The following is a 22670-nucleotide window of genomic DNA, read 5'->3' as shown; positions in this document are numbered from 1 at the left end:
TTTTTCCCCCAAAAATACATTTTTTGATCACTTTTATTCCTATTACAAGGAATGTAAACATCCCTTGTAATAGGAATATGGCATGACAGGTCCTCTTTACAGTGAGATATGGGGGTCATCTCACCTCTAGGCTGGGAAGCCTGAAATAGGACCTATGGCTGCATATTGCAGGGTATCTCCGAGTATGGCTGGGTATTGCAGGGTATGTCCGGGTATGGCAATTTATGGCAGGGTGTTGCCGAGTATTGGCAGGGTATTGAGGGGTTCAATTTCGGTGAGCAGCGATGTGGGAACTGCAGATGCAGCCCACAGCGCTGCTCACACCGATCTCTTCCCCCTCCGCTGTACCGATCGGTACAGAGAGGGGAGGGAGGAACAGGCGTCATTACATGACGCCGGTTTGTTTACAAGTGATCCCTCCGTCATTAGAAAGAGCGACCTTGATGAGCGGCTGTTTACCGTGATCCGTGATGTGCCGGGTTCTGTGGACCCGGCGGTCATGGAGGCTCTCGAGTGCGCGCCCCAGGGGGCTCGCGAGAGCGGAATTCTGGGAGGACGTCATATGACGGCCTACCAGAGTTAAACAACCGCCCGGATATGGGCCGGTTGTTAAGTGGTTAAAAAAAAAAAGTGTAAAGAACCCATTTTAACCACTTAAGCTCTGGAAGGTCTTACCCACTTCATGACCCGGCGATTTTTTTTGCAGTTCGGCACTGCGCTACTTTAACTGACGATTTTATATAATTTTTTTCACACCAATAGAGATTTCTTTTGGTGGCAGTTGATCAGCCCTGGGTTTTTTTATTTTTTGCTATATATATGAAATAGACCCAAAATTAAAAAAACTGTGATATAGATACTGAAATTTTTATTTGTTTTTTGCCTTTTTTTTTTTTTTTTTTTTTTTTTAGCAATGACAGCGATCAGCAACTTGTAGTGACTGTGACTGACACAGACCTCTCCAGTGACGCTAAAACACCGATCATTGCTGATAACATGCACTGTCCCTGTACTAATGACACTGAGTAGGAAGAGGTTAACATCTGGAGCAATCAATGGGTTAACTGTGTGCCTAGCAAGTGGTTATGTATTTACGGTGTGGTGCAGGGAGACAAAAATCAGCACATGCCCACTGTTAGTAGAGAGATCTGTGTTTACATACAAGCTCTCTTGCCATCCGCTTCGCCAATTGACAGGTTCCGGCCATAAATCATTGGCTGGGACCCACTGATTGTCATATGCTGGAGCCAATGACAGCACAGTCGGGTCAGCAGGCACATGCCCCCTACCTGTAGATGCTGAATTGAGCGTATATACGTGTTTCTGCGCAGCCGGCCCACACTGTAGCAGTAAAGCTACAGTGTGCGGTGGCACGTAGTTGATCTTGCAGTACAGAACGCATGCAGAATATTCATAGATGCAGGGTAAGACTGGAACCTTCAGGCAAATTAGACACTGGCAAGCTTTTGAGGACACATTCCCTGGGCATCCCCCTATAACCCTACCCCACTCCGTGAATGCTCTGTTTTTTTGCTAGTGTCCAAAGGTGATGGACCTCTTCTTCATGGAGAACTCACTCTTGGCTTAACTAGTTTAATTTTTTTTTTCTTTGGGTTTTTCAATCAACTCTTCAATGTCTTCTACTACAAGATTAGAAACTGTGCACCCAGTTTGGTACAACCTTGAAAGCCATACCCAGACCCTAGGTCTTTTGGAACAACCTGCAATGTTGCTTTGGGCACTTGATCACGGTCATTCACCGCAGCACTTTTTGCAACCCACGGAGATAACAGCAGAGTGCTACACTGGTCCAGAGCCATGGTCCATCCCTGTGGAACTCTGGTGTATGCCCACCATGATGGGTGAGGCCTGGACCCTATACAGGGACCAGCAACATAGACAGGTATGTTTCAAACACAGTCCTGGTTTCTTGATGGTTGCATTGTATGAACACTTACTAGTCAGGATTATGTGGCTACTGTAACGGTACAATAAATAGGCATCCTATTATAACTTTACTTTTACAATGTAAACGTTTCAACCTTGGTGCTACATTTTAACTATTCTATCGCTGCTATTCTGTCAGCCAGACTGCAGCTAGCTGGACTAGGGCAATTACTTTTCATCAGAAATATTTTATTCAATGAGTCTGGAGCACAGCTTTATAAAAAAGACTATATGAATAAAATTATATAAAAATGTAATAAAAAATAAAAAATAAAAGTTTAATGAAATTTTCTTTTTCTTAGTTCTCCGCTTTTTAATTGATTTATTCTTAAAAAAAAAAAAAGAAGAAAATAAGTCCCACAACACCAACGATTATTGATCTTAAAACATTATCTAAATCTAGGGCTTATTATTATTTTCAGTCCTAAAACATTAATATATTACTTCTAATAATTATATGTGAGGTTATCCGTCTGACAGCCCCTCAAGACGGAAACCCCACAAAAATCATTTGACTGACTTTTTAATAACAATAAAAATACCACCCATTAATCTGATTACCTCTTGTACTATTTAATTAATTAAAATTATACTCCAGTGAGGGTTTACAAAGAACTACAAATGCAGCTGTTATTAATATAGCAATTAATGTCCCATTCAATGTTGAGCCCCATAGGGTAGCAAGAACAAAGGCCAAAAATCCATCGAGTTTCTCTTCTGGAAATTTGTCTTTCCATATTACTCCCTTTCCAAATTAGGGTGTACCTCTCTATGGCTATAATTTTTAATTCAGAATGGTCCCTCCCATGATGCCCACGAAAGCGTCCAGAAACACCACGGCCAACAAAGCCCCCGCGGACATTGGTCCAACTCTGACCCTTAAAGGCCGGGCGGCCCCCCCACCGCACAGGAGACCACACGGGCAAACCAACAAACAACTCATCCACATTGTGCCACAGGTGACAATCTCAGGGCAATTACTTTTAACTGAGCAATTAATACAATTACCTTTATGCCTTGCTCTTGTGTGAATGACCTAAAGCAAGTTATGACACAAATCTCCAGAATAGCTCTGATTTCCATTCACATGCACAGAACATAGTAGCTCAAAGCCTAGTCATCTCAGTCTGCCTGTAAACGACGCCTCACATGCATGCCCTTTGAAGGAGGACGTCTCTTTGGTGAGGCACTTAAATTCATCAAAGATGTCAGAGGAGGAAGCTTCTCCTTCCAAAGCAGAAAGTTTAAACCCCACCCCAGGAGCTTTTACCTCCACAACCTTCTTTGCAGCACAAGACTTTGTCCACAAAAGTCTTCCCCAAAGCCCTCTTTCAAATATAAGGGTGGCCTCACTGCTAAGTGGGGATGTGTTAAAGTTTGCCTATCTCTGGGTCACAGAAGTTCCAGACCTGAGCGTTCAGCCGGTAATTTCAAAACTACTCCCTAACCACTTTCTTCTCTCAAATCAAATTAACCAAAATCTGCCCAAAGACAGCTAGATTTTCAGAATGCCCTTAACTTAGAGGAACTGCAGTCTGCTCACATAATTTGTAATCAAACATCTTTGCCATTCTGAAGCTTCCCTCCAACCACTTTGCATAAAATTTTTATCTATACTGTGATTCTATACTTGCCAAATATGCTGCAGAAATCTCTTAATGAAGTCAGGCTGCAGCTATTTTAACTGTGGGCAGCTGAAGCTGCTGCCTGTTCAATTCCTGGATTTACATAAACACACAGGCACACCTGTAGCTCTCATTGGCCCTCTTATGACTCATCTCCCCCTCCCTTTCTGACAGCTGTGACCAGACAAGAAACAGGGCTGTAAAAGGTATTTGCAGGCAAAAAAATAAAAATAAAAAAAGTTTTACTATGCAAAGTTGATTAACAAGGGCAGAATATTTAATAGGTGGAAATTTAAAAAAATTACTGAAAGTCTGCTTTAAAGTCTTTAAGCAGATCTATTTTGAGTTAAAAAAAATTTGCACTAAAGCCACAAGGTCAGTTATTGTCTCTGTGAGACGAGGGGAATACTTTTTTTTTTTTTTTTTTTTTTAAATAGGCATCCAAGATGCCTATCGGCGTAATCCCATTTATCCACCTATTCAGCTATTTCTACTCTTTGCAGTTAAGAGGCACAGGCTTCCAATTTGTCACACTTCCATTTGACCTATTTTCTGCTCCTGGAGTATTCATAAAGTGCTTGCACACCTCCTTGCCCTTTTGAGAATTCAGGACATCCATGTCACGGGCTAGCTATCTGAGAACATCCAGAGGACAATTCAGATGCTTCAGGTTTATGGTTGGGTCATCAACTTCCAAAAATTTGCTCTCCAACCTTATTGCCTGGAATACTTGGACCTAATGCTAGATACAGTTCAAGTTCTTCCTGCCAGAGAAAAAAACTGCTCTCTCCCAGAACTCAGGACTTGAGATCAGAGATGCCACTCTGTGAGCTTCTCCGTTAGAGTTCTAGGTCTTACTGTGGCTTACCCTTTTGATCTCTGGCCCATTCACTCAATTTCATTTGAGACCTCACCAACACATCTTTTTGACTTGAAGCAAGCATGCTCCTTCTTTCAACTCGCCCATTGTCAGGGTCTGTACTTGCACCTGGGACCTGTGCTGTGTCTGGAAATTACTCTTCTTGACGAACTACCTAAGATACTGGACAGCACCCTGTCTGATCTATTGGACAGTCCTGCCTTGTGCCATGACTTCTACTAAACCTTGAACTCTTTGCTCCTCCCATGAACTTCTTGATTTAAGCAATGTCTCTGCACTCCCTGTTTGCCAGATTATTGTGTTTTCTCCAGCCAGTATCTTGCTCTGTCTTCCCTTCTGCCACCCCTATTTTTGCTACCACTCGTTACTGACTCTTGGCTTGTTCCTTGTTTACACTTCTGCCTGATCCCAACCTGCAACTACCTATTACTGACCTCCTGGCTTGTTTACGGACTATTCTTCTGTTTTGATCCTTACCAGATATATATACGCTTCTGGACCCCGCCTTGCTCACCTCCTTGTGGACCGATCATACACAACCTGGTACTAACACACAGCTAAATCCAATACAATACTTCCTCTTTCTCTACAGAGTACCGAAGCAATAATATATTTAAAGGAGCATTCTAGCCTTAAGTTTCAATAATATAGCACAAAGCAGTGTAAACATTAGGTGGGCTTTTTTTTACAAGATTCTTTCATCCACCATCAGGAGCTCTGGTGAACACCAGTTAGTACTTAGACCCCACACCTCAGATGAGCCTTTGTCATCCACCAGGGTTGACCCCCTTGTATACCTATCCCATTGGTCAGTGGAAGTCCTGTTGCTGCTATAGCATATGGTCTTTGAGCCTGTCCCCTGATCATGACACCTATGCTCCTAAGGAATTCCCTAGTTTGGATTTTCCCACTGCTCCTTGACAACGTGAAAGTCATTTCTGCCAAATCACTGGAAGGTGATCATAACAGATTTCAGGCTTTCAGGCTTGGGAGGAGTGTTCCAGTCCATTGCAGGTCGGGAAACGTGGTCACTCAAGTAAACCAAACTCCCATTCAACATCTTGGAGTTCACAGCATTGGCTCTACAAAACTGGACCCCCCTTTAAGGACACCATGACTGTGACCTATAACAATCGCCAAAGGCCTACCAGGTGTCATGCAGCCCTGAAAGGAGCAAACCAGAACATCTTGTGGATGAAGAAGCACTGTCCAGCGATCTCTGCTGTCCACATCCCAGTTATGGACGATTGGAAGGTGGATTACTTGAACTGCGATCGCCTGGACAATGGGCCCTTCACCCTGACCTCTTCAAGCTGCTATGGCACAGATGGGGGGAACCTTGGATGTTGATATCCTGGTCTCCAGATTCATCAATAAGTTATCCTCTGCCTGAGGCCAGGATCCAAGGATCCTAAAGCATTGTCATTAGAGGTTTGATAATTCCCTGGTCTCTGTGCCTATTCTCCTATGAATTTTTCCTCGACTGCGTTGTAAAATAAAGCCGGAGAAAAGACTGGTGATTCTCATTGCATAAAACTGGTCCAGGAGAACCTAGTACGCAGACATATTCAGTTTGCTAGCATACAACTGGTTCCCAACAGGCAACGCTTACTGCCTCAGGGCCCCCTTTTGCATCCTGCTTCTCAGTCACTGGCTTTATTGATGTGGCTGATGTAGCAAAAGTCTTATGAGACAGAGGGGTCTATGAATTTCATTCCTACTTTGCTAAAAACAAGAAGAACCATTTTCCGAATTACTATTCTACCTGGAAATCCTCCTATTGCCTGGTGTGAATACAGGCACTTTAGTCACATAGATTACTCTGTGCCTTTTTTATTCAAGGAGTATCTTGAATCGGGCCCCCTTACAGCACCTTGTGCTTTCCTGGGCCTCAGTCTCTCTCTCTGCCCTGCAGAAACCACCATTTGAACTGATCAGGGAAATTCCCTTGGATGATCTCTCCTTCAAAGTGGCCTTCATCTGTTAGACATGTCTGAGTTTGTAAGGCGCTATTCCTCTTCCTTCACCAAGGATAAGCTAGTCTCGCATCTAAGGCCATTCTTTCTTTCTAAAGTGGTATCAGTCTCTTCTTCAGTGAAGAGCTAGTCCTTCCCTTTTTGTGCTCTGTACCCAAATGCAATTACTCTTCACTGCCTGGATGTAGTAAGAGCCATTATAATATACCTCAAAGCAACAGCTTCTGTCTGGATAATGGACTCCCTCTTCACCCTTTCCTCAGGACCTTGCAATCCTGCTTCAAAGTCCACCATCACAAGATGGATAAAACAACTCATTGTCCGAGGATACACCCTAAAGGACAAAGCTTGTTCTGCATTTTACACGCTTACTCCACCATATTGGTGGGTGCATCCTGGGACACCAATCCTCTATTGCCCAGCTTTGGAAGGCCACCACCTGGTCTTATGTTCATACCTTTTTAGAGTTCTACCATGTGGTCGTTCAATGAGAAGGGAGTTTGTTTTATTACATTTTCAGATTCTTGAAAGGGCCTACCACTTTTGGATTTGATCTCTTTGCAAGGATTCTACAAGCCTAATTATCAACCTTTCTTGTCTACATTCCTTTCGGTATGTTTCTTAGCATGGTCTTTCTTAAGAGCTAGTAAGTTAAGGTCTAGAGCTAGCTTATAAGTTAAGGTCTTTAACCCATTTGAACTAGATAAAATCGGATATAGGGACAAATCTTAAATCTTTATCAATTATTTATTTTTATTTTTAGAGCAAATGTTGACAAATTTGATTTTCACTTTGTCCTCATTTGCTTAATAGAATGGCTGTCAGAATGAAAAAAACAGGCCGCATACACTTTTTTTCACCAATGTCGAACCAGACTTTATTCCAGCAAAAAAGGTTTACAGCATATGATCTCTCCTGTCCCCCTATTCCAAGGCAATTCACCCAAAAGAAGGGCTTAATCATGGAGTCTCTGGCTATTATATTATGACAGCTGGTGGGCACCTGACAGCAGGCAGAGGAGGAGTGTTTACAGTGGTATGTTTATTGCTCTATCCACAAACTTTAATGGCATAGCTGTTGAAGCTTGGGAAACAGTGGGGTTTCTGAATCTGACATCTCTACCTTGCTAAAAGCAAGAAAAGCCACTTCCAGAAACATATGCGATTTGTACCTGGAAATTTTTCTTCCTAGTGTGAACACAGGCACCTCAGCTCCAGAGACTGCTCTGTGCCTTGCATTCTGGCCTTCCTCTAATGAGGTCTTGACCATAAATTGGCCTCAATCTGTTTCAAAAGCCTCTGGCTTCCCTTTTCCTTCTGAAAACCTTAATATAAGGCACGTTTTGCATCAGACCCCCATTACAGCACCTGTGCTCCCTTAGGATTTCAACTTTGTTCTCTATCCTGCAGAAACCACCCTTTGAACCAATCAGGGAGGCAGTTCCCCAAAATTGCCTCTCCTTCAAAGTGGCCTTTTTGGTAGCGATCACATCTGTCAGATGTGTCTGACTTGGCATCTCTCCTTTAGCGAGCCATTACATATTCTTTACAATGACTAGGGGAGTCTTGTGTCCAAAGCCATCCTTTCTTCCTAAGGGCGGTATCACAGTTCCGCCTCAATGACCAAACCATTAGCATCAACCTCAACACAACAGTTTCCATCAGGAAGACATTGAAGCAGGGTATACTTTACAAGGTCCTGAATAGTGGACACATAAGCAATGTCTACTATTGCTCGATGGATAAGATCACTGATTACCAGAGCTTACCCTTGAAAGGATAAAACTCCTTCTGTGATCTTATGCACTCACTCCACCAGCTTCCTGGGCTTTCCTGCACCAGGCCAATTTAGCGGTTTTGTAAGTGTGCCATCTTTCCTCTGTTCATAGCTTTTCAAAGTTTTACCAGGTGGCCACCAATCCTCTTGGATACAACTTTCAGCCTCAGTGTTCTTGCAGCGGCACTCTGAAGTTGGTCTGTTGACCCTTGTTTTTGTTGGGCCTGTTGGCACAGTTTCTATCTGCCTAGTTGTTGCCCATCCTTCTCACTCATTGCTTGGGTACATCCCAGGGTCTATAAATCCTTCCTAGGACTGTGTCCTGTATTGTATAATTGAGTTAAGAGGAGTTTTGACTTACAGGCAGTCTTCGAGTTACGAACCTCTGACTTGCAAGCAACTCCTACTTACGAACTGGAGGTGGCGTGACGTTCTGCGTATGCACTGCCACTTTTCGGCCATGGGCACCTCAGAAAATGACGTCTGCGCAACTCTGACCTTTTAGCATCATCAAAGCATTTTCATCCACTCAACTACAGCTCACTGGATATTTTCTTTTTTTTTTTTTTTTTTTTCGGACCATTCTCTGTAAACATTAGAAATGGTTGTGTATGAAAATCCCAGTAGATCAGCAATTTTTGAAATACTCAGACTAGCCCGTCTGAATGCAACATGGTTGCTTGTGCCAAAGTCACTTGAATCCCCTTTATTCGCCATTCTGATGCTCCGTTTGATCTTCAGCAAGTTGTCTTCACCACATTTAGATTCCTAAATGCATTGAGATGCTGTCATGTTATTGGCTGTTTAGCAATTTGTGTTACTAAGCAATTAAACAGGTGTACCTAATAAAGTGGCTGGTGGGTGAAAGTCTGAAGGGAACCTTAAAGGAGAAGTCCAGCCTGAGCTCATTTGGCTGGGCTTCTCCTATCCCATTTTCAGCAGTCTGAAGTCTGCTCTCTGCTGACGTCACATAGATCAGTCCAGGCACCTTGTCATCCTGACCCTGGATGGAGAGCTGCTTTCTGACAGAGCCAAGAGAACCAAGTCATCGGCTGTGTTTGATGGCTCGGTTCTTAGTGCAGAGACACCCGGGGACAGATGCAGCATCGGACCGATGCTGCATCCACCTAGGTAAGTATAATGGGGGGGGGGGGGGGGGAACCCCAAACCCATAATTCTCCTTTAAGTAAAGCTGATGCCTGTCTAACCTGCAAGCACTGATGCTTTTACCTATTGTTGAAGGGTTCTGAACTCCTCTGTTTTCTTTAGGACTTTCAGACAAGGACAGTATTTAAAGAAGAAAAACAAGAATCCAGCAATACTGGGAATGGAACCCAAGAGGAAACTTTTTTGGGAAAGAGAATACGCAGACAAGATGAAGACCAGTTCTTCATGAATAAAAGTGTGGAGATCCCACTACTGGTATTCGTCCATTCCATTGTTCATGCTACTTCAATATATCTTTGTTTTTTTACTGCCCTTAACCCTTACTACTAAACAGGACCTCGTAGCTTTTACAATGTTCTTTAGATATACACATGAAATCGGCTGCATGGAAATAAACTTTAAAAACCCTAAAGTTTGTATTGTTCATATTTTGTATTTATAGATGGATTAGGGCCCTAACTCTTACTGATGCACTTTTGCCGCACTGGAACGCACCTTTCCAGTGGGACAAAAGCAAATTAAAAATTACTTGCCTTTTTAAAGCCTATGAGATTTTTCACTGTGTTGCGCTTGCACTGCGGTTTATAAAGTTCTGCATGCCAATGCTCCCTCCTGTCCTGCTCCACCGCCTCCTCCAGTGGTAGCATCGCACCTGAGCTAAAGAATGCTGACCATGGGTAAGGCATTATCACTGGTTAAGAACACTGTCTGGTTCTGGCACCTTAAGAAGCAACCATCTATTTACAGCTCATGGGCAGTGTGAAAGGGCCCTTAGCATTATTAATAGAAGGGTGTTTTCACCATAGCAGAACAAATTAGTGAGTTGCCACATCCCTAGATGCATAGAAAAAATGGAATACCCCCTAGGTGGGACTTTAAATTGGCAAATACACTAAAGGTATATCAAATAAAATATTTATTGAAAGATGAGATAAATAAAACACTCTTAGACAATTGACAGAAAACTATATACAAAATACATAATATCTTGGAGTAGAATATTGGTACATATAGTTACATAGTAGGCGAGGTTGAAAAAATACACAAATCCTTCAAGTCCAATCTATGTGTGTGATTTTATGTCAGCATTACATTGTATAGCCCTGTATATTGTGGTCGTTCAGGCGCTTATCTAATAGTTTTCTTTTAAATTATCGATGCTCCCCGCTGAAACCACTGCCTGTGGAAGAGAATTCCACATCCTTACCGCTCTTACAGTAAAGAACCCCCTACGCAGTTTAAGGTTAAACCGCTTTTCTTCTCATTTTAGTAAATGGCAGCATGTCTTATTAAATTCGTTTTCGCAGAAAAGTTTTATCCCTATTGTGTGGTCACCAGTATGGTATTTAAACATTGAAATAATCATATTCTCTCTCAAGCGTCTCTTCTCCAGAGAGAACAAGTTCAGTGCTTGTAACCTTTTCTCATAACTAAGGTCATCCAATCCCTTTATTAGTTTTGTTGCCCTTCTCTGGACTCTCTCCAGTTCCAGCACATCCTTCCTGAGGACTGGGGCCCAGAACTACACAGCATACTCCAGGTGCAGCTGGGAGTCTTGTAGAGCAGGAGAATTATTGTTTTATCTCTCGAGTTTATCCCCTTTTTAATGCATGCCAATATTCTATTTTATTTGCTTGTAGCAGCTTGCAGCATTGCATGCCATTGCCAAGCCTGTCATCTACTAGGACCCCCAGTTCCTTTTCAATCTTAGATGCCCCCAGAGGTTCTCCCCCCCCCCCCCCCCCCCCAATGAGTGAATTCCATTCATATTTCTGCTACCCAAATGTATCATTTTACATTTTTTTACATTAAACCTCATTTGCCATGTAGTTGCCCATCCCACTATTTTTTTCAGATCTTCTTGCAAGGTTTCTACATCCTGCCAATAATTTATTACCCTGCTTAGCTTAGCAACACCTGCAAATACAGAGATTGAGCTGTTTATCCCATCCTCCAGGTCGTTTATGAATAAATTAAATTGGATTGGTCCCAGGACAGAACCCTGGGGGACCCTACTTTCCACCGCGGACCATTCTGAGTACTCCCCATTTATCACTACCCTCTGAACTCGCCCCTGTAGCCAATTTTCAATCCATGTACTCACCCTATGGTACATGCCAACAGACCTGTCTGATAATTGCTCTCCAATGTCGGAGAAAACTCTTCGGTACTCCATCAATCACATATGATGATTAATAAAACACACATAGACCATTGACAAAAAACATAATATCTTGCCGTAGACTATTAGTACTATTATTATTATTATTATTAGTACTATTAGTATCAGAGAAAACTCTTCAGACATTGGAGAGCAATTATCAGACATATGTACCAATATTCTACTGCAAGATATTATGTATTTTGTATATTGTTTTTTGTCAATTGCCTGTGTGTTTTATTAATCATCATATGTGATGGATGATTTTTTTTTTTTTTCTCTTATCTTTCAATAAATATTTATTTTATATACCTTTTAGTGTTGCCAATTTAAAGCCCCACCTAGGGGGTATTTTATGCTTTTCTTAGGCTTACTAACCACTTAAGCCTCGGACCGTTTGGCTGGCCAAAGACCAGAGCACTTTTTGCGATTGGGCACTGAGTCGCTTTAACTGACAATTGTGCAGTCATCCGACATGGCTCCCAAACAAAATTACTAAATTGACGTGGGATGTGGGTGGGCAGGCTTAAGTCCCACTGTGTAAGTCAATGAAGCGCAGCTTCATAGACACACAGTTCGGGAGCACGTGGACGTTTGTCCCCATAGCAAGTGTCTGGCTATAAAGTTAGCCCCCCCCCCCCTTTTTTTTTTTTTTTTTTTTTTTTTTTTTAGATTGTTAAAGATAATGTTACACCGAGTAAATTGATACCCAACATGTTACGCTTCAAAATTAGAATTATTGCTCTCGCTCTACCGATCGCGACAATACCTCACATGTGTGGTTTGAACACAGCTTTCATATACGGAAGCTAATCATGTATGCGTTGGCTTCTGCGAGCGAGCTCGGCGGCACAGGCACATTTAAATCTTTTTAGTTTTTTGACAGGACCTCCTAAATATGAGATCTGGGGTCAAAAAGACCTCAGATCTCATATTTACACTAAAATGCCCAAAAAAATAAAAATAAATGTCATTTGAAAAAATTACATTTTTTTTTTCCGTTTTAAGAGGTATGGGCGGAAGTGACGTTTTGACATCGCTTCCACCCTACAGTGTCATGGAGACAGGTGGGGGGCCATCTTCCCCCTTACTCGTCTCCATGCACAGCTAGGGAACGGCTCTGGTAAGCGACGGAGGGCACTGGAGTGCAGCTCCCTCTCCCGCCACCAATAAAAGTGATCTTGTGGCGAATCCGCCGCTGAGACCACTTTTATCTGAAAAAGAATCGCAGACTCTTGAAGAGGATACCGGGGGTTATGGTAGCTAGCTGAGGGGTTAACCACTTAACGACTGCCTCACGCCAATGTACATCGGCAGAATGGCATGGCTGGGCACAAGCTCGTACCTGTACGTTGCTTTTTAAGTGCCCAGCCGTGGTCCTGTGCTCCGTGACTGTGGCCGCGGGACCAGCGGACCCGATCGCCACTGGTGTCCCGCGATCGGGTCACAGAGCTGAACAAGGAGAAGTCTGTGTAAACAAACCTCTCCCCGTGCTTCCCTGTGTGGCTGTCACCGATCGTCTCTTCTCTTTTATATGGAAGGACGTGACGTGACGTCACATGCCAGGCCATGCCCCCTTACAATAAAAATAACACATAACGTCATACATAACACTACACTGCCCCCTAGTGGTTAACTCCTTCACTGCCAGTGTCATTTACACAGTAATCAGTGCATTTAAATAGCATGATTGCTGTATAAATGACAGTGGTTCCAAAAATGTCCGAGGTGTCCGCCATAATGTCGCAGTCACAATAAAAATCGCTGATCGCCGCCATCACTAGTAAAAAAAAAAGAAAATATTAACAAAAATGCTATAAAACTATCCCCTATTTTGTAAACGCTATACTTTTGCGCAAACCAATCAATCACTAATTGCAATATTTTTATTAATTTTTTTAACCAAAAATATATAGAAGTTTATCGGCCTAAACTGAGGAAATTTTTTTAAATATTTTTTGGGGATATTTATTATAGCAAAAAGTAAAAAATATTGTATTTTTTTCAAAATTGTCGCTCTATTTTTGTTTATAGCACAACTTTTTAGGAAAAATTACTTGACCATATTCTCCCCCTTTTCCAAATCAAAACCTATATCCTAAATTCATATTTTTTTTTTCTGGGAAAGGATGCAAAATGTAGGATTGATTAGAAAGGCTGTTTGGTACAGAAATAAGGAAACATAAATAAAGCGATTTTGCTCTATATGGCTATGAAGAGTTTAATGCTTGTGTTTTAATATAACTGCCTGCCCAAAGTAAAACTTAGAATAGAAAAGAAAATCAGTTTATGTATGACAATGAAAGGAGAACAGTTTGATATGTTTGCATTATCTTTTCTACTTTTAGGATGGTTGGGCAGATATGCCCTCAAACTCTATAGAGGCGGCTGGCACCAGTACAAAGAGACATTTAGAACCAGTTGTGAACTATGGACTCTCTCATACTGCACAGGAACTACGGAAAGCATTTATTTTGGCGAAGAAAGAAGAGATCGAGTTGGTGAGTTTCTTTTCATCAGTTCAGGGTTTTTTTTTTTGCAATACAGCACTGCGGCTCTTCAACTGGCAATTGCGCGGCCATGCAAAGTTTTACACAAATAAAATTTTAGGTCTATGTTTTTATGTTTATTTATGATTTCCCCCCCCCCCCCCCTATAAACAAAAAAGGGGGTAAATTAGAAAAAAAACTAACAAAGTACTTTTTGGCTGACTACTTTGAGACTGATGATCTAGGATCACTTTATTGTACGCTTCCTGTAGAGCTTCCAGGGCAAAACTTCTGAAGATCTACCTACTAGAGTAGTCCTGTTTATTCAGTTGAAGGAAAAAAAGCCATCCTAGTGGTTGCCATCTAGTAGAAATATCTATATGATGGTTGTTGCTGTTATGGACAACAGACTGTCAATATATCCAAGTAAATATAGATTTTTAAACACAAAAGGATATAAAACAAAGCATTGAGCATTCAGAATATGAAAAATTACAAACCAGGAAAAGTCCCAGGAAGCCTGTATTGTTCAAATAATGGCCAATGTAGTGCAGAGCAAAGCACTATACGCGGGACTTCGGGTTAAGGAAAGTGTCCCCTTTTGTGTAATGGCTTATTGCTCTTTGGTCCATTCTGTACCAGGTCCCGGTGGGACAGATCTCTTCTCTTCCTGAACAAGGAGATTCTATTTGACCTTTGACAGGATTTTTTCAGGACACCACTCAGTGGTTAACCACTTAAGGACTGCCACATGCCAATGTACGTCATCAGAATGGCATGTACAGGCACAAGCACGTACATGTACGTGCTGGCCTTCCAGCGGGTGGGGGGTCCGATCGGGCCCCCTCCCACTGGATGCGGTGGTCCGTTTAGCTTCAGGAGCAATCCGGGATGAGGGGATGGCCGTTGGTTTCTGGCCATCCCCTCTCGATCGCTCCTGGTGAATGAGAAGCTTCCCCCGCTGTGTATAGTAAACACAGGCAGGGAGGAAGTGATGTCATTCTCCTCGGGGCGGTCTTTTTGACCGGACTACGAGGAGAAGAGTGAAAGTAAGTGTGCACCAACACTACACTAACATGTAGGCACACAAACCCCTATTGTTTTAGGTTCACCGCCCGGTTTTTATAGCGCTAGGTACCCCCATATACTACCCAATAATGATTTTAACTCCCAGATTGCCCCTAGTTAATCCTTTCACCAGCGATCACCGTATAAGTGCCACTGGTGACGCTGGTTAGCCAGTTAGTTATTTCGGTTCCTCGTCAGGTTTTTATATAGCGCCAGGGACCCCCATTCACTACCTAGTAAAGATTTTAACCCCCTGATTGCCCCTAGTTAACCCTTTCACCAGTGATCACCGTATAAGTGTTACGGGTGACTCTGGTTAGTTTGCTTTTTATAGCTTCAAGGCACCCACCATTTATTACCCAATAAAGGTTTAACCCCCTGATCACCCGGCGGGTGATATCAATTAGGTTTTAGGGTCAGGGTCTGCGTTACCCCAGGCAGCGCTAGGTTAGTGCCAGTACCGCTAACACCCACGCGCAAAGCATAAACCTCCCGTAGTGGTATAGAATCTGAACAGATCAATATCTGATCTGATCAGATCTATACTAGCGTCCCCAGCAGTTTAGGGTTCCAAAAAAAAACGCATTGTTAGCAGGATCAGCCCAGATACCTGCTGGCACTTGCGTTTTGCCCCTCCGCCCAGCCCACCCAAGTGCAGTATTGATCGATCACTGTCACTTACAAAACACTAAACGCATAACTGCAGCATTCGCAGAGTCAGGCCTGATCCCTGCGATCGCCAACAGTTTTTTTTGTAGCGTTTTATATTTAAATCCGGAAGGCACTGCTTGGTTTTCGGGGTCCCATACATGGCTAGACTTCCAAAAAGTCCCCCACATGTGGTATCCCCGTACTTGGGAGAAGCAGCAGAATTTATTTTGGGGTGTAATTTCACTTATGCCCTTAGCATGTGTGAGCAATATATCATTTAGTGACAACTTTGTGCAAAAAAAAATAATAATTGTAATATTCCTGCAACTTGTGGCAAAATATAAAATATTTCATGGACTCAACATGCCTCTCAGTAAATAGCTTGGGGTGTCTACTTTCCAAAATGGGGTCATTTGGGGGGGTTTTGTTCTATTTTGGCATTTTATGGCCTTCGAAACTGTGATAGGTAGTGAGGAGTGAAATCAAAAATTTGCACCCTTAGAAATCCTGAAGGCAATGATTGGTTTTCGGGGTGCCATACCCGGTTAGACTCCCAAAAAGTCCCACATATGTGGTATCCCCCGTACTCAGGAGAAGCAGCAGAATATATTTTGGGGTGCAATTCCACATATAACTATGGTATGTGTGAGCAATATATCATTTAGTGACAACTTTTTGTAAACTTTTTATTTTATTTTATTTTTTGTGTCATTATTCAATCACAATTCAATGGGCTCAACATGCCCCTCAGCAATTTCCTTGGGGTGTCTGCTTTCCAAAATATGGTCATTTGGGGGGGGGTTTGTACTTTTGTACTGCCCTGCCATTTTAGCACCTCAAGAAATGATAGGCAGTCATAAATTAAAAGCTGTGTAAATTCCAGAAAATGTACTCTAGTTTTTAGACGCTATAACTTTTGCGCAAACCAATAAATATACGCTTGACATTTTTTTAACTAAAGACATGTGGCTGAATAAATTTTGCCCTAAATGTATGACTAAAATTGAGTTTATTCGATTTTTATTATAACAAAAAGTAGAAAATATCTTTTTTTTTTTTCTCGAAATTTTTGGTCTTTTTCCATTTATATCGCAAAAAGTAAAAATCGCAGAGGCAATCAAATACCATCAAAAGAAAGCTCTATTTGTGGGAAGAAAAGGACGCAAATTTTGTTTGGATACAACATTGCATGACTGCGCAATTACCAGTTAAAGCAGTGCAGTGCGAAATTGTAAAAAGACCTCTGGTCCTTAGGCTGTTAATTGGCCTGGGGCTGAAGTGGTTAATGATCAAATCTGTCAAGGCTCCTACACAGTTTGCAGCCCCCTTCTGGAGATCAGAGTGATCTCCAGGGGTACTGCTGCTGTAAATGCAGGACTTTTGTTAATAGTCGTTCATTTCCATTGGGAAAAAGGAATAATGATGAATGATATACAGACAAGGTATAAATGCAGTTGGTCTACTGCAATTCTGTAATGTACCCAGCTATAGGATCCTGCAATTCAACTTTTCACAGTGTGAACAATGTCTAATGATGCATGCAATTCATCATCCATCCAGTCTCTTCTAAGATACAACATGTGGAATTGGGGCTCCCAGCCGCCTGGATCTGCAGTTTGTTTCTCCGCCGGCCGCCGCCATCTTGGGCCTCCGGGATCGCCCGAGACCTCCGGAGCCACGCCGGCGGGTGAGGTAAGGGGCTGTCATCGGCCCTCTCCAGCTATCCCCCCCCCGCCCGGATTGTAATTGGGGTGGTTTCGGACCCCCGTGGCTCCCGGGTGGGCCCCGCGGCCGGCTCCGGCCTAGTGCGGCCTACTGAGGCCTGAAGATCCCCGGGATTTCCTACGGCTGCTGCCCGGGAACGTGCTCCGCGGATGTTCTGGCCCACTCCTGCGGTTTGCCTGTCGGCTCAGGCCTGATTGCCCACCCCCACCACGGAGGATTGTTTTATTTGACTTGTCCCCCTGCTTGTGGTTCTCCATCCACCTCTGTTTGTGACCCCAGCCTGCTCTCCTGGTCCACTACTCCAGGCATCCTTGTTCCAGGCATCCCCTGCAGCCCTCTGCACACAGACTCTGCTCTGGCTACCTTGGTATACTCATTTACTCTACTGCAGCAGGGGACTGACCACTTTACATTCCTTTTGCCTGGATAATCCTTTCATTCTCTCAGATTATACGTCACTATACCTCACAGAATTACTACGGCGAAGGTCACCTTGCTCTACATCAAGTCTGTAACTATAGGACCACGTTTTGATTTATGCAAGTCCCTCCTGAATGATCTGGACTTTCACCTGTGAGGGCCTGCCCCCACGTATGGAGATGTAGGTCGGGCCTACGCTCAGCTCCTGGCTCCCCCGGCCCCACGGCCCTTATTTCGGACAGTAAACCAGCTATTCACAGCACCATGGGGAAAGACAAGCCCAAAGCACACAAGAGCGGTAATAGCCGTCACCCGGGAGGGGATCTCGATGATTATTTTGGCCATGGTCGGTCGTCCTCACAGCACCGACCGGCATCCAAGAGGACGCCGGCCCCTCCATCCCCGGCACGCTCTGAATCAGCTCTGCAGTCTCAGGTGAGACCCCACAGTCTGCTTTCACACTCTGAGGACTCTGCCCTCTCCCCCAGGCTTACCAGAAGCCGCTCTAATGCCTCCCTAGGTTCGGGGGATGGATGGGACATGGAATCACAGATTAGATCCCTGCACAGCTACATGAGGTCCCTACCCACCAAAGCTGACTTTGAACATTGTGTACTCCGGATCGAGGAAACGTACTGAAAGGAGATCTCTGACTTGAGAAAAGATGTGGGGGTGCGTTTTGATGATGTGGATAGCACAGTGGATGGCCTACGGGACACCGTACAATCGCATGATCGGATCCTCAATACTCACACTGTCCTGCTTCAGCAGCTCTCATACCAACAGGACGACCTCGAAAACCGCAGTCGCCGCAACAACATACGTATACGGGGGATTCGGTTGACCCCAAAAATCTGCCTGCAGCTGTGACGGCTATCTTCAAACAAATGCTTCAAAGACCCAAGGATGACCCGATCGAATTGGACCGGGTGCACCGTACATCGGGTCCCCGTACCCCTGACCCCTCCTTCATTCGTGACACGTTGTGCCGTGTCCATTTCTACAAAGTAAAGGAGAACATCATGAGGGCCGCTAGCACGCAGCAGTCGATCCTCTTCAATGACACACCCGTCATGCTTCTTCCTGATCTCTCTCGCCAAACACTGGCTTTGCGGAAATCCCTACGACCCCTCACGCAACTCCTGCAAGCAAGACAGATCAAATACCAATGGCGTTTCCCGTTTCATCTCCGAGTGCACCACGCGGGTAAAACCGCTGTATTTCGTACATTGGGAGACCTGCCTACATTTCTTAGTACGCTTGAACTGCCTCAAGTCGCCCTACCTGACTGGCCGTTTGCACCGACCACTCCAGGTCTACCCTACACCCCGCAATGGCAGAAGCAAGGACGCAAGCGCACCCCTCGGTCCCCGCAGCTTCAGGATCCCAACGACTGACCCGATCCAGTGGGCCCCCCGGGTCTGTTTTCTCCTCCCGCCGCTGGGGCCTTCCCCTGTGATGGCCTTGGACCCATATGGGTCGAATATCTCACATGTTGATTAACCCTTATGTTTACAGGTTTTTTACTTATCTTTTATAACCCCCGTTGCTGTGTTCCCCTCCCCCCTTTCCCTATAGTTGGGGTTCTCCGTTGTGCTGATAGTTCCTGGACTGATCTCAAGACTTGTCTTTGCAACCCACTGTATACAACGGTCCCCTCCGTGTTGCCCTTGACTTACTTTACGATTATTGTTTTGTTTAATCTGACCCCTTTGTTGGGCCTATTGCATGTCCTTCCCCCTATGACTCATAGATGTTCTCTATTTTATGCCGGTTTACAATTGCATTTATTGATGACCACTAAGATGATTATGCTTAATATGTTCTTTAGTTTACTCCTTAGGTCGCAACTGATACTGGTTTACCCGTGGGGCCGGGGTGCTGGGAGCTGCCCGACTCTGTGTTTTTATCCCACACTCCTCCCCCCCCTTACGGAGTTTTTTTTGTTTTTTGTGCGCCCCACGGTGATCCTATGATCACTGTGCGATGCACTGATTTGTGCCTTTATGACAGGCTTCTTTTCTTTGTAATGTTTGCCTTTTGGAGCCACCTAGTGGCCTTTTTTGTTTTTATTTTTATTTTATCTTTCTTGCCTACTCCTCTTTTCTGCCTGACCTACTGGGCCCATCTCCTGTCACTGATGTTTCTAAATGCCCTGTTTCATGTCCCTCTGTTTATTGTGCTGGGAATGGGTTGCCATACCTGCCACTGTTGTTACTACCTATGCAAGGTTGTTGTACTGTTCTTTCTCTCTCTTCTTCCTTCTCTTCTCCCCTCCGCCTTCTCTCTGCCTTTACCCTCCCACCCCTTCCCCCCTCCCTTACCTCCCCTTTACATCCTCTATTCCTGTTCCTTACCCCAATGGGGTTTGCCCATAGTGTCACTCATCCTATTGATCCCGAGCTCCACCCCAATGATCCCCCATGGCTAGTGACGAGTCGATAACTTTTGCTTCCTTTAATTGTAGGGGTTTCAACACTCCCGAGAAGCGGAGCCAGACACTTTACCATTTTCACAAAAAGCGCGTGAAAATTCTGTTGCTCCAGGAAACACATTTTCGAGCTGGAGCTATTCCGGCACTGCGCAATAGGTACTACCCTCAATGGTTCCACAGTGTTAATCCACAGGCCAAATCCAAGGGGGTATCTGTTGCCTTTCATAAATCTTTTAACCCGGAGGTTCTGGACTCTCTCATAGACGATTCAGGCCGCTATGTATTTTTGAAACTGAAACTAAATGATTTTCTCTTTACAGTAGCTAACGTTTACGTGCCAAACGTGGGCCAGGCTCGGTTCCTCTCTTCAGTCCTCACCAGACTATCCTCCTTTGGAGGGTCGACTTTTATTGTTGGAGGTGATCTCAATATTGCCCTCTCCCCATCCGCAGACACGTCCTCGGGTAAGTCTTCTGTACCTTGTTCCACCTTGACACGTATTAAATCACTCCTCCATTCCTCCCATCTGGTGGATGCCTGGCGAGTCCAGCATCCCACAGAAAGGGATTACAGTTATTTTTCAGTCTCACACAACTCCTACAGTAGATTGGACCACTTTCTCATATCGCAATCACTTCTAGACACGCCTCTCCAAACGGCGATCGGTAACCTCCTATGGTCCGATCATGCCCCCATCTATCTGACTCTAGTCCGCCCCCCTGTTGCCCGCCGGGGGGCGAGCTGGAGGCTTAATGACAATCTGCTGCGGGACTCCGTGTGCGTGGCGGATGTCTCCAAAGTCATTAAAAATTTCATAGGTGACCACTCCGCGGACACAACCTCCCCTTTGAACCAGTGGGACACACTCAAATGTGTGATCCGGGGTACCCTCATACAACACGGCTCCCGCCTTAAGAAGGCCCGCGCTCATGACATACGCAAACTCCTTTCTACCATAGCGGACCTTGAACCCCTTCATAAAAAAGACCTGGACCCTACGGTTTTTGTCCAGCTTTCCAACGCCCGCAGAGACTTGCTCCAGCTTTTAGACGCGCACTCCCTAATTGCCAGGGATAAAGCACGGAATCGCTTCTACTCCCTGGCGAATAAATGTGGTAAACACCTGGCCAGAACTATTCACCCTAGACCCCCACGACATTCTATCCCCTTTATCGTCCAATCGGACCTTAGGAAAACGTTTAACACCTCCGGGATATCTGAATCCTTCCGGCAATACTATTCACAGCTTTATAACCTCCCGCGTGCAAACCCCTCCGACCGGTCCCCCCCCTCTCCCGACCCCACACAGGATTATATTATGGAAACTGCTCTACCCACTATTGATGATGCAGACGCTACGTCCCTAGATGAGCCCCTAACTACTTCTGAATTTCTGCAGGCCATCAAAGCCCTTAAAGTGGGCAAATGCCCGGGTCCTGACGGCTTTACACCCCGGTTCTACAAGACATTTGCCCCACAACTTGCACCCCTTCTGACAAAGGCCTTTAATTCGGTAGACAGTCTTAACCTCCCCTCCAAGGAATCTTTATCTGCCAACATCTCTATTATCCCTAAACCGGGCAAGGACCCATCCCAATGCAGCAGCTATCGACCCATATCCCTGCTCAACATAGATATTAAGCTATTTGCGAAAGTTCTGGCTACCCGTCTGTCCCCTTTATTGCCTAAAATTATTCATAACGATCAAGTGGGTTTTGTCCCTGGCAGAGAAGCGAGGGACAACACCTCCAAGACGATACATCTTATCTCCCTGATCCAACGTAAAGGTCTGAAAGCTTGCCTTTTATCTTTTGACGCTGAAAAGGCCTTCGATAGGGTCAGCTGGAGGTTCCTACAGCTGTCTCTACAACAACTTGGCCTCGGAACTCCCTTCATCTCTAAAGTTTTGTCCCTATATTCACGACCCTCGGCTACGGTCCTGGTCAACGGTACCACATCAGCCCCCTTTGACATTGCAAACGGTACCCGCCAGGGCTGCCCCCTGTCCCCCCTCCTCTTTGTCATTATTATTGAACATTTGGCCTGTGCCATACGACAAAACCCCTCCATTCTAGGTATCCAAACTCCGTCTGCGCATCACAAACTTTCCCTGTATGCTGATGACCTCCTTGTGTACCTTCAGAATCCGCACACCTCCCTACCATCCCTACTCAGAGAATTTCAACGTTTTGGTACCCATAGTAACTTCAAGATCAACATTACTAAGACTGAAGCCCTTAACATATCCCTCGCCCCCTCCACACTGTCCCTTCTAAAATCCAATTTCTCATTTAAATGGCAGACCAAGGGGATTTCTTATCTAGGGGTTATTATACCCTCCAACCTAGCTA

At 44.4% G+C, this 22670-nt stretch overlaps 1 protein-coding gene across 1 annotated transcript in view; it reads left to right on the top strand.

Annotated features, from left to right (window-relative positions):
* Nucleotides 1–22670, top strand: part of LOC143984136 (uncharacterized) — a 128085-nt gene that overhangs the window by 92428 nt on the left and 12987 nt on the right. Inside the window, exons 7-8 of the mRNA XM_077484447.1 lie at nucleotides 9474–9626; nucleotides 13881–14033. Of these exons, the coding sequence (XP_077340573.1) occupies nucleotides 9474–9626; nucleotides 13881–14033 (306 nt within the window). The remainder of the gene's footprint in view (nucleotides 1–9473; nucleotides 9627–13880; nucleotides 14034–22670) is intronic.

The sequence above is a fragment of the Lithobates pipiens genome, unplaced genomic scaffold (assembly GCF_037356315.1).
Source record: "Lithobates pipiens isolate NorthernLeopardFrog02 unplaced genomic scaffold, aLitPip1_a1.2 Scaffold_16, whole genome shotgun sequence".
NCBI lineage: Eukaryota > Metazoa > Chordata > Amphibia > Anura > Ranidae > Lithobates > Lithobates pipiens.
Note: the sequence above shows the minus strand (reverse complement) of the source record. Positions and strands in the feature narration are given on the sequence as shown.